The sequence below is a fragment of the Perognathus longimembris genome, chromosome 13 (assembly GCF_023159225.1).
Source record: "Perognathus longimembris pacificus isolate PPM17 chromosome 13, ASM2315922v1, whole genome shotgun sequence".
Taxonomy (NCBI): domain Eukaryota; kingdom Metazoa; phylum Chordata; class Mammalia; order Rodentia; family Heteromyidae; genus Perognathus; species Perognathus longimembris.
Window position 1 is genome coordinate 20,517,924 of NC_063173.1, and position 12,292 is coordinate 20,530,215.

At 34.0% G+C, this 12,292-nt stretch overlaps 1 protein-coding gene and 1 long non-coding RNA gene across 8 annotated transcripts in view; one reads left to right on the top strand and one right to left on the bottom strand.

Moving 5' to 3' along the window:
• Btbd10 (BTB domain containing 10) overlaps positions 1 to 12,292 on the bottom strand; it is a 60,900-nt gene that overhangs the window by 11,715 nt on the left and 36,893 nt on the right. For all 7 annotated transcript variants that reach the window (XM_048360817.1, XM_048360816.1, XM_048360819.1 and 4 more), the window contains 4 exons: positions 9,524 to 9,720; positions 6,610 to 6,895; positions 3,714 to 3,816; positions 2,606 to 2,726 (listed from right to left, as the gene is read on the bottom strand). In XM_048360817.1, the coding sequence (XP_048216774.1) occupies positions 2,606 to 2,726; positions 3,714 to 3,816; positions 6,610 to 6,895; positions 9,524 to 9,720 (707 nt within the window). The remainder of the gene's footprint in view (positions 1 to 2,605; positions 2,727 to 3,713; positions 3,817 to 6,609; positions 6,896 to 9,523; positions 9,721 to 12,292) is intronic.
• On the top strand, positions 5,922 to 6,397 carry LOC125362146. The gene is made up of 2 exons (XR_007213029.1): positions 5,922 to 6,126; positions 6,281 to 6,397. It is a non-coding gene; the product is annotated as an uncharacterized LOC125362146 (long non-coding RNA).

Here is a 12,292-nt window from a genome sequence, read left to right on the forward strand (position 1 = left end):
ATTAAACAGTTCTATAATGTACTAAATGCAAATGTACAAATTTAGTAACTTTGTATATGTTAAAAGTTAGAAAAGCTTAATGTTCCTAAACCCAATAATAAAATGTACAAATCATCAAATGAAGTCAGAGAAGAAATTACATAGAAAACACAACAAAAACTCTACTATAGTATGAATAAATGGAAAGGCATCATATTTGGAGCAAGAGTTAATATAGTAAACGTGTTAATTCTTCTAAAATTTTCAAAGAACCCTATTTTTATATGATAAATTTCTGAATATCTACTATAGGCAATGAAGACAGTTTTGAAGAGGAAATTCATGCTATTCGAAGGGACAAGTGTAACAGGCTCTTAAGAACACAAAATAATAATTCAAAAGTTTATGAAGTCCTTATTTATGTGGTGAGCACTGTGAAAATAAAGTCAAAAGAGTCTAGACTTTGTCCTTAAGTTCAAATTTGTTTAATGCCGTGAAAATGAGAGCTAGAAATGAAGAGGAGGGGTGGGGCAGGAGGAAAGGGGTGAGAGACCAAATGAGCAAATGCTATCACTACATTTCAGTGACTCTGAACTCCACAGATATGGACAGGACTAGGAGTACAGCTTCATGGCTGAGTGCTTGCTTAGCATGCCTGACTCTGGCTTCAATCTCCAGCGTCATAACAGTATTTTTTGGTCTTTGAAGTCTCATTGTTCTTTCTTTGTGTTCTCACTGAAATGGCACTTTTTCAGTAAACTTCATCTTAAAGAGACAGCCTAGATATTTTAGTGCAAAGTTGCATAACAAATATTCAGTATTCTTTTTACATTTGTACAAGAACACTTATAGTTTCTTGTAATTCTATATAGTTTTTTCTTAATAACATCATTGAGAATCTCTAAACTTTTAGTGACTACATTAAAGTAATCAAATAACAATAATTCAAAAGCTAAAAGTCTAGGAAAATCATATTACATATACTTTACATGAAGATGCTTATTTTTAATTCAATGAAAAATAAAATTTAATAGAGAAAATAAACTCTGTCCATTTGCAAGAAATTCTAATAGGAAAGTCACCAAACTTCAGCACCTAGTTATATAAAGTTTAACTGAAATCATCTGATAAGGGCTGGCGGTGTGGCTCAAATGGCAGAACACCTGCCAAGCAACTCTGAGGCCTTGTGTTCAAACCCCAGCACCACACACATACACACACACAGAGTAAAAAAAAAGTAAATTTTTAAATGGTGTGATGAATAAAAAGACAAAAAACTTAAAAACAAGGGCTTATAGTTCTCAAGGTTTCAAGTAGAATCATTTTTTGAGGTGTGAAAACCAGTAACTTTATACAAATTTATAATTGTGTTCTCCAGTCACCTATTTGACTTGATTTAAATTTTTAAACATAACATATAGAGAAATGAATTCAGAGGTAGACCTACTTCTTTGCCCTACCTATCAGTATTTTTATGGAGACTTGAAAAAAATGTTTGACAAAAATAGCACAGTACACTTGGGACAGACTGATAATGTTACTGATTTTCAAGGACTCAGCTCATACCTAAAAAAGAAAAAGACTGGTTATATGCTTATACCTGGTGCCTTTAAAACTTACTTAAAATTTTCTTTGGGAAAGAATGATACCATATTGCCAATCTAAGGTTGAACTTAGGTAATGAAGTAAAGATAACAACTATAGGGATGGGGCTAGGATAAGGCTATAAAACATATGTGCAAAGGTCTTACAATGGCTCAGAGCTCTTGGAATAACCTGGCAAATTCTTTCTGAACCATTCCTGTTCTTTCTTTACTGTCTCTTCTAAACTCTTCTCCAATCCCTCTACCCACATGATATCTTTCTCTGAACTTCTCTACCCATTTAATAATCGACATGTGATAATATTCTGGCTGGTTTTGTGTAGAACTGCTTTCTTTTCTGAGGCAAATCAGTAGTGCTGCAGGGGTGATGGGATAATATCAGTCAGAATCAGGATTCTAACGTGCCAGGCTCTGCTCTAAGACGGTATTTAAAGTTCTCAGATAATGCCACTTTAACACTATATAAAACATGTTAGGGAACCAGTTTATGATCTCTAATGAAAAGTACTATATAATAGTTACTTGTATCTTCCCTAGTGTTCTGGATATTATATCAGATCATAATATAAAAATACTGCAGTTTTAGATAATGTGATCTGAGAAACTAATCGGATCACATTTAACCAAAGCCAAGACTTCTAATCTAAGAGAACTGATAAGAAGCAAAAGACGGGTTTGGAGGCATGGCTCAGGTCATAGAGTACCAGCTAATGAGCAAAGCAAGCATCAGATATCATGTTCAAATCCCAGGCCTGAACCAAAAAAAAAAAAGGTGAAATATCAAATAGTTAAGGAATTAGCAATCTAGGAAACTTCATAGAAATAATTAAAGTGAACAATTTTGGAAAATTATGCAAAGATTATGTAGAACTCTATATTTGCAGAAATAATCTTTGTAATACAAAAGTGCTTTACAATTAAATTAAACCAATATTTGAAGTATGGATAAATAAACTTTCAGTCTTTTCTTTACAATCTACTATAACTCTACAAACCACTCACACATAAAACATCATACTTACTGAGATCTCTACATTTAATAGTACTATATTCAAAAGAAATACAAAGATAATCGCATGCTTCTCTCAGTTCAGGAATAGATATGCCATCAGGACAACGAATAATTCCTGTCTTATAGTAATCCTGAAAAAAAAAAGTAACAAAAGGGCATAAAATACCTGGAGCACAAGGTAGCTAAAACTTATTGTTAAGATTAGGTTAAATAGCATTTAATAATAATAATAATAAAAGTTCTCAATTTTCCAATTTCTGAAATTGGAATTTTAAAGTTCAATGCATATCTTTGTTATAGTATCTGTAAGAGTAATTCAGGTTCAGTGAGATTCGTGTAATTTCACTAAACTGAAATTATAAGCAGGGATTCCAAAATATTTACTCAAATATCCTTCAAAACAAAAGGTTTAACTCTACCCCACACCAAATTAGTTTAAAACAAAGATGTTAAGGACAAAAAACATCAAGGAGGTGAGTTTTGAAAGTTTTCAAAAGTTTCCATATTTTCAAGAAGCCACATTCATTCTCAAGAAGCAAGAATGAGTGACTTAGTTTATTTTTAAAAATTAGGAAGAGTTATTCCAGAAAATGCTATTACTAAATACTGAAAGCTAAGAGATCAATCCTCCCATATCTTATCTTCCCATGGTCATCAAATCATTTACTGTCAACCTCTTATCTATATATACTCAAATAAACATGAATTAAAAGATATTTAAAACAAAATATCTTGCCTATCTTAAAAGAGAAAGCAAAATAGAGCTGTGCTTCCCATTTTAATACCTGTACAAGGAGGGAGTTACATTAAGTCAATATAGGTTAAAAAACACACTCAGTGGGGCTCATGCCTGTAATCCTAGCAACACAGGAGCCTGAGATCTGAGGATGGGAGTTTGAAGCTAGCCTGGGCAAGAAAAGTCTGTTAGACTTTCATCAACTAATCACAAAAAGTTACAGGTAGAGCTGTGGCTCAAGTGGTAAAGGAGTAGCCTTGAGCCTAAGAGCTCAGGAACAGCATCCGGGCCTCAGTTCAAGCTTCAGCATGCACACAGGCACGTGCATGCACACACATGGACACAAACAAATCACAACAAAAACAAAATAAATCACACTCACTAGGATAGCTCGAAACACTGTGGAACCAATTCCCTCAGCCACTTCATACTCTCCCTTCTCATTGGGGCGTGTAAAGTTGTGTTCTCGGCCAGACCCAAACATCCTATGGTAGCAAACAATTAAGAAGCATTAACAATATTTCAATAGGGAACATCAGTTTGATGAACAAAAGAGAAAAGAAAATATAATTTAAACATAAAATTATACCATTAACTTAATTCCAGAATTTTTACCAGAAATTTATCCTGACAAACATTACAAATGAAAGAGCATTTAGTTGGGTACCAGTGGCTCATGCCTGTAATCTTTGCTACTCAAGAGGCTGAGATCTGAGGACTGAAGCCAGCTGGGTCAGAAAAATCCCTGTGAGGGCTGGGGATATGGCCTAGTGGCAAGAGAGCTTGCCTCGTATACATGAGGCCCTGGGTTTGATTCCCCAGCACCACATATACAGAAAACGGCCAGAAGTGGCGCTGTGGCTCAAATGGCAGAGTGCTAGCCTTGAGCAAAAGAAAGCCAGGGACAGTGTTCAGGCCCTGAGTCCAAGGCCCAGGACTGGCCAAAAAAAAAAAAAAAAAGAAAGAAAAAAAGAAAAAGAAAAATCCCTGTGAGACTATTATTTTCAATTAACTACTCAAAAACTGGAAGTGAAGTTGTGACGTAAAGTGGAAGAGCACAAGCCTTGAGCAAAAGAGCTCAGGGACAGTGCCCAAGCCCTGAGTTCAAGCTCCATGAGGGAACAAAAAAAAAAAAAAGAGGAAAGAGCATTAATTAATTTGATAGGTAAGAACAGTAGTATAGATTTCCTGTAAGCAACAATAAAATTAAATGAAAACATTTAGAAGTTAAACAAATTTCCAATTCCTTCTTCTCAGGAGAAAAATAAATCAGATATTCTGGAGTAAAGGTTTATTTCTATTCCAGAAAAAGAGGAAGGATGAGGGGGAAAACCATGTTGTTTGCCTTTTCCTTAAACTGCTGTTTTCATCATAAAGTTACTGCTATAATAATACAAACAGCAAGCTATTAACAGGAAAAAAAGATACTCAAAAATTACTAATTTGCATCTTGGAATTGAAAAATCTACAATCAAATGTCAGAATTTGATTCTCCATACAACAAGGATGGAGAAGTGAATGAAAAGTTTCATTGAGGGCTGGGGATATGGCCTAGTGGCAAGAGTGCTTGCCTCTAATACATGAAACCCTGGGTTTGATTCCCCAGCACCACATATACAGAAAACTGCCAGAAGTGACGCTGTGGCTCAAGTGGCAGAGTGCTAGCCTTGAGCAAAAAGAAGCCAGGGACAGTGCTCAGGCCCTGAGTCCAAGGCCCAGGACTGGCAAAAAAAAAAGTTTAATTGAGTAAAATGTTCTTAATATTTTTATATACAAAAAAGATAAGTAGATCTATGATTTTTCAATCACTTTGTTGACCCTTTTACAGTGTTATTTTAAAAAGGGATAATTTGCAAAATAGGTCCTGTGAAACTGAAAAGCCTGATACAATACTCTCAAGAAAAATTAATGGTTTAAAAAGTTCAGTCTGAATTCAATGATATGGAAACTAAGTCCAGTTGTCATATGTATTTTCTTCAATAGTTTCCTAATTTCAATGGTTTCCTCTTTTGTTGTAACACAGAAACCCATTAAGGACAAAGCTTTTTTTATTTCAAAGTTTCCAAAAGAATGCCATTGCTCTCCAATGAATATTAATTTTCATCCCCAAAGATATTCTTTAGTCAACAGACATAAAGAAAGCTTTCACTGTTTTTTTTTAAAAAGAAGATAGTCTTTCAAGAATCAAATGCCTTGAAATTTTTCTCAAATACTTGAACTTTCTATAAAAAAGGGAAAGCTATTCTTTTCAGACAGTATCAATGCTTTAAAAAAAAGTCTTAAAAACAGAGGCAAATTTAAAATCGCTTTTTATTGCTTTAATTTTATGTAAAAATAAATTAGTAATGTCATCTTCCTAATAGCTTCCATCAATAATCCCCCTCATGATAGTAAAAAGTAATTTTTCATAGAGGTAAAGCCAAGTGTCTATGTTAGGAGAAAATATTTTGCTCCTCAAATGTATATATAAAATCAAAATCGCAGCATTATTCTATGTTCTGACAAATCATACATACACGTACACACACACATACACACACACAGAGTAATCATGTAAGAAAACTAGAAAAAATGCCCTGTTTTTGCCTTATGTAAACTTCTGTTACATTTATGTAACTACTTTAATTGCAGAGAAAGATACTAATTTTGCAATTAAGAACTATCTGGTCTTCAATTTGGGCAAGTTGAAAATCAAGTCTATATTGTCTATATCCTTCTTAGACTGTGGTTTCTAAAACTGCAAACTTAATCTATTACTCTGTACCAACACAAATCAGAGCTATTAATTCCATTATGTTACTTATTAATGTCACTCCTCTTTTCCTCTTTCAGAGTATCTACATCAAACTGACAACTCATGTTTTCTTTTTTTTTATTTGGCAACTCATGTTGATTTCACAGGAGAACAATTCTTTTTCTTTAAACAATGCTGCTTCTATCTATGTAAAGTAGCTAAATTTTGTAATGTTCGGAAAATATACTAGATTCAATCTATGATCTCAATCTGTAGAGATCTTTTAGTACCCTAATATTTGTCTATTCCTACAGGTACTGCAAAGAACATTAGAAACAAAATCATGTTCAAACTTTATCCCTGCCACACTCTAGCTGTATTAACTTGAACTAATAATTTAATCTCCAAAACATTTTTTCATCCATACACACTATTTCAACAGAGAATTACATACAACAAAACATAAATGGAAAAACTAAGTAAAAATAAAGCAGTGGTTTTGAAAGAACCTTCTAATTTGTAAAAGAACAGAAGCAATACCAACCTGCCCAACATTGTATTCGGCTGTGCAGTGAAAATGGATGGGTCTACAACAAATCTAGTGTTATCCACTATTAATGTCACTCGTTCTGATGTTCTTATACTCCGGGCTCCTTCTTTTGAATTTTCATATACAAATACCATTTCCCCAGACGTCTTACAGCTGCCATCTGAACTTGATTGACTACTGTTTCTGCTACTGTTGCCAGCACTGCTCATGGAACCATTTGGGGAGGCTTTTTGAGGGCGAGGACTACTTGGACGAGAAGAACTATGATCTTTTTCTCGCTCTGAAACAAAAACGTAAACTAAGTTATACAAATTTTCTTTTAAAAATTCAAGAACTATTCATGTTTAAAAAATGTTTAACTTAGAAAAGTTGTTTAAAATAAAACAGCATATCTGTTTTATTATTTCAAAGAACATAATAAGCAATTTATTTTCCAAGAGTCAAAACCAAAACATCAAAATAGTCTTTATAAAGTCTAATTTTCAGACATTTTTTGAGTGTGTGCCAGTCCTGGGGCTTGACCTCAGTGCCTCATGTCCCTGAGCTTCTGTGCTCACAGTATTTCACCACTTGAGCCACAGCTCCACTTCAGAATTTTTTATTTATTTATTTATTTTTTTTTTGGTTCATAACTGGTCTCAAACTTTTCTGCCTGGGCTGGTTTCAAACTGTGATCCTCAGATCCCAACTTCCAGAGTACCTAAGACTATAAGAATGAGCCACCAGTGTTCAGGATTATTCATAGACTAATTTAAAGAAATAAATAGCTAAGAGCTAGGATTATGGCCTAGTGGTATAAAGTGCTTGCCTCGTATGCATGAAGCCCTGGGTTTGATTCCTCAGCACCACATATATAGAAAAAGCCGGAAGTGGTGCTGTGGCTAAAGAGGTAGAGTGCTAGCCTTGAGCAAAAAAAAGCCAGGGACAGTGCTCAGGCCCTGAGTTCAAGCCCCAGGAATGGCAAAAACAAAACAAAACAAAGAAACAAGTAGCTAATATTGATTCCTACTAGTATCAAACTTCAAGTGAATTTTTATATTGTTATTCTCCTGAAAAATACATAGAAACCAAAGGAATCAAATATTCTCACAAGTCCAATACATATTCATTGAAAGTTTACAAAAGATAAATGAAGCTACCAATTTTGTTTATTTTTATTTTTGAGACATATGCCAGGTTGGCCTTGAACTCGCTGTCTTACTGTCTTGGTCTCAATTATAAGTATGGACCACCACAACAAATCTTAACAGTAGCAATTGAAACTATCCTAACTAGTAAAAAGGCTAATACTTCTCTGAAACATAAAAGTATAAATTCTGTAGTCACTATGTTAATATGGACACTCTAAATTCAATAATTTATCTCACAAAAGGGAGATCCCAAAGGAAGAATAACAACGTACTTCAGGACAATAAGAAGTATTTACTTTTAAAATGAGTTTTAAAGCCTACCAAAGCAGCTTTATCAACTGCTTATAAGCTTTATTCTTATTCTTTTTTCTTGTTAAATAAGGCAATTCTGCAAATTTTATTAGCTCTATAATTATCACATATAACTTCTGTAGGCAAAAAATATTGTTTAAATTTGGAAACCAAGATTTTGTGATACATTTAGAGGTTAGATTAATAAACTTTAAAGGTGACCTAAAAACGTACCTCTGTCTCATCAGCTCTTGCCAAATTCCTTCATGACTCAGGCTACTTAGAACACTCTGTACAATGTTACTGATTATATAATTAGGTTTGCTGTATCTCTTCAGAGCTACTCTGACACCTCCTTTCTATCACCTGCTCCCACAATGGCGGTAACATCTCCAAAACAAAATTTGCTAAGCTGATAAAATAATTTCTTACATTCCCCTATCCTGTTCTCAAGACATTAAACTGTATATAATAACATCAATTCTTATTTATATTTCTGTTGATTTCTGGCTTTTAAATACTAGTCTCTCTTAAAATGATTTACTTATATACTTTTACATAATTAGGTCCTAATAAAAATATTTTGGTTTATCAACTATCAGAAACTATCTCATATAGTTTTGTGTGTTCTAGGGAGTAAAAGAGACTTGAACATGGTAAGCTGGTGCTCAGCTACTAAGCTACATACCTAGCCCAAATTAATTTTTATCTTGTTTACTTCTCAGGTGCCACGAGAGTGTTTCATATGTTAAGCACTCACTCCACTACTAAAGCTATATCCCTAGGGCCTACGTCAAAGCATTTAATTTGTGCCTTCCCTGTGGAAAATGACAATCAGCAAGCTCATAGTGCTTAGGAATATCTGCTTCACTCATGCTTTACAGCCATACAATGCGTTCAACTGGGATAATAATGTTCATTTATAGCACAGAGTAGGGAGGAAGGAAACGACCTGTGCTATTTATTAAGAAAATAAAACATTACACAGTTCTCTCTCTTCTATTTTTATTATTAAATTTGAAACAGTGGCAAAATGAGAATAAATTATTTACTTCATGGTGGGTATTCTTTCACTTTATTTGCTAGCATTAACATTAACCAGAATCTTAATAACTTATTAATAACTTACTCAAACTATTTTATAATAAAGCACTGTGAGATATATGTGTGTGTGTGTGTGTGTGTATGCACACAAAAAACCTTCAAGCCTAACGATTGGCACACACACAGACACACAGACACATAGACACACATAGACACACACAGACACACACAGACACACAGACACACACACACAAAAAATAATCACCTTTACATTGTACCCAATAAACTGTGTGGCTTTTTGTTCCCCCTCAGCAAAAACCAAGGTCAGTTGAAATACAAAGAACTGAATGGAAGGAACAATGTAATTTTACTTTAAGAACAATTCAGTCACATTGTAACAGCAAATGCACATTTTCAAGAACGGGTTAACCAACTGTACATACCAACATGGTGCTGTCGGGTTGGAGAAGTAACATTTCTAATACAAGGAGTGAGTTGCGACTCTGTTCTTTCATGAGATGAATCTCGTGATCTGTCGCTTGACCTTCGTCTATCTCTTGATCTCTCATGCCCCCCACTAGCACCATGTAGACTCATTTTGGTGGGGTCGATTCCTCCTTTAGCAACACGTGAGGGAGTACTGATAAGTCAGAAAAGAAAATTAATCATAAAGGCATAAAAATAAAATCACAAAGAACTTTTAAAAAAAACAAGATTAACATAACTACTGTTTTAATACAAAATTCAAAAGCTACTTCTCAATTGTGAAATCTAACTTTCCTTAAACCTAAAGAGTTAGTAATAATGTACCTATAAAAGCTACTAGTTATTAAACTCTTTTTGATGGATGAGAAAATTAAAACCCAGAAAAGTTCATTTGACCTTTTTGTTTTGAAATAGCATCTTGCTGTGTATACAGCCCATGGTGGTCTCAAACTTTGATACTTCAGCCTCAGTCCTCTTGCTCAACCCAGGACAGGATGACAGGCATGCACTGTGATGGCAGGCAGTCGATGGCCTTTTTTATTTTTTAGTGCTGATACGGGAACTTGAACTCAGGTCCACACTATTCTGAGCATTTTTGCTCATGCCTAATGATCTACCATTTAAGCCATCTCTACTTCTGGCTTTTTGCTGATTAACCAGAGATAAGTCTTTCAGATGTGTTTGCCAGGCTAGCTTAGAACCAAACGCCTCAGTTCTCAGCCTCCTGAATAGCTAAGAGTATAGGCGTGAGCTAATTGGTCAACTGACTTTTAAGTTAGTGGTAGTAGGGCAAACAGATATTTTAAATATTACTTATCAGATATTCTTTTGATTTCTTTTCAGGGGAAAAATATGGAAAGAGAACTAGCTGCACAAACTTTAAAAATAAAGTAAATTTGTCCATGAGAAGTGAATAACTAAGAATGTTGACTGCTAAAAATCTAGCTAATAATTCACTCACACATTAAGTTATACTACAGATACAACAATATCTTAACGCCAATAGACAGTAAGCTATCTTTGTAGCTTACCATCTGAGTGTAGCAGTAATACATAAACAAGCAGAGAATTAAATAATTCACAAGCAATCCAACTTCTAAATTTAAAACATATATCTCAAATGCATAACTACTAAGTGAATGAAAAATACATAATAAATGCTTTAAGATGTCAAAGGAAGAAGACAGTCATTAGTGCACCAAGTCTCGTAAAAAAACAAAAAAGTTTTTTACAGTGAAAATGCAATTCAAGTAGGAAACTGACTAAAACAATAATGAGAGCCAGATTCAAAGCAATTTGGAAATTTACTATGTTAGCATATACGATAGTTTAGCTTTAGAAATGGAAGGAACTTCAGAGTTTTAGAATCAAATTGTCCATTAATACTACAGTTGCATGACCTTCTGAGTATCACTCAATATTCTAGAAACAGAGAGCTGGGAATGTGGTTTAGTGGTAGAGTGCTTGCCTAGCATGCATAAAACCCTGAGTTTGATTCCTCAGTACCACATAAGCAGAAAAAGCAAGTAGTGGCACTATGGCTCAAAACGTAGTAGAGAGCTAGCCTTGAGCAAAAGGAGCTCAGGGACAGTGCCCAGGCCCTGAGTACAAGCCCCAGGACTGACAAGAAAAAAAATAGTACTAATAATAATTCTAGAAACAGTATTCTCATCTGTAATATATAGAGTCTATTTACTTTCTAAAGTTTATATTAGGATTGAGTAAACACACCGGTAATGTATCAAGCATAATATAACTACCTCATGGTCATTTAGTAATGATAGATAACAATAGTTATCTCAATCACCTAGTATTTAACAGAAATGTTGATAACAGTGTGACTTTTAAGTTTCTATTCATTTCAGTCCTCCCCGCACCCATAATACAGTGCTCTTTTTACCAAAACCAGTCTAGAACTGAAGCTTTTTAGGGACTGAGAATGTGATTTTAAATTCAATAGTGACTCAGGGTCATTTCTTCTGTTGGTTCATTAGCCTTAATACTTTATATTATTTTAGTAATCTGCTTTATTATGAAAATGAATCATCACCTTGTTATAACATAGATTACCAGGACAGAAGACAGAGCTGACCTTTCATTAGCCTGAAAGTTATTCCTAGGAAAATAAAAGTGGTCTACTGATCTTTCTCCATCATTTGTCTCTCATAAATTCAAAGACAAAATAAATTCCACTGTTACTCCTTTACTAGTAAAAGAGGAAGAAAAAAGGGGGAAAAAAAGGAAATTCTATTCTTAGAATATAATCTCCTTCTTAAGTAGAACAAATCAAAAATTTCTACTACATTTATGTTTAAGAATCTTAGAAGAGGACACAAATTTCTGATTGTTTTACTAAAGTAGGAAAGAAAAAGGAATTCTTACTAATAGAAACAAGGATCATATATAGAACAATTCTTTAAAATATTCTGATTGCTAAGTTTTAGTCATTTCAGCAACAAGAAATTACATTTCCTAAATATGAGTCTGATCATTTAACAGACAACATACAAACACAACTATGTCTAAGGCAAATGCCAGCTAACTGTTCAGTTTGAATAAGAGCCAAGCAGACTAATTAATTGAAACAGCATTTGTAGCCAAAAGATTATACACTGCTAAGCACTCTGCTGAAATACTGCCCTTGTATTTCTAAACAGCTTAGATTTTAAATTAATGTAAGACATTTCCATCTTATTTTTGCATACTCAAAAATGTATCCTGAATTA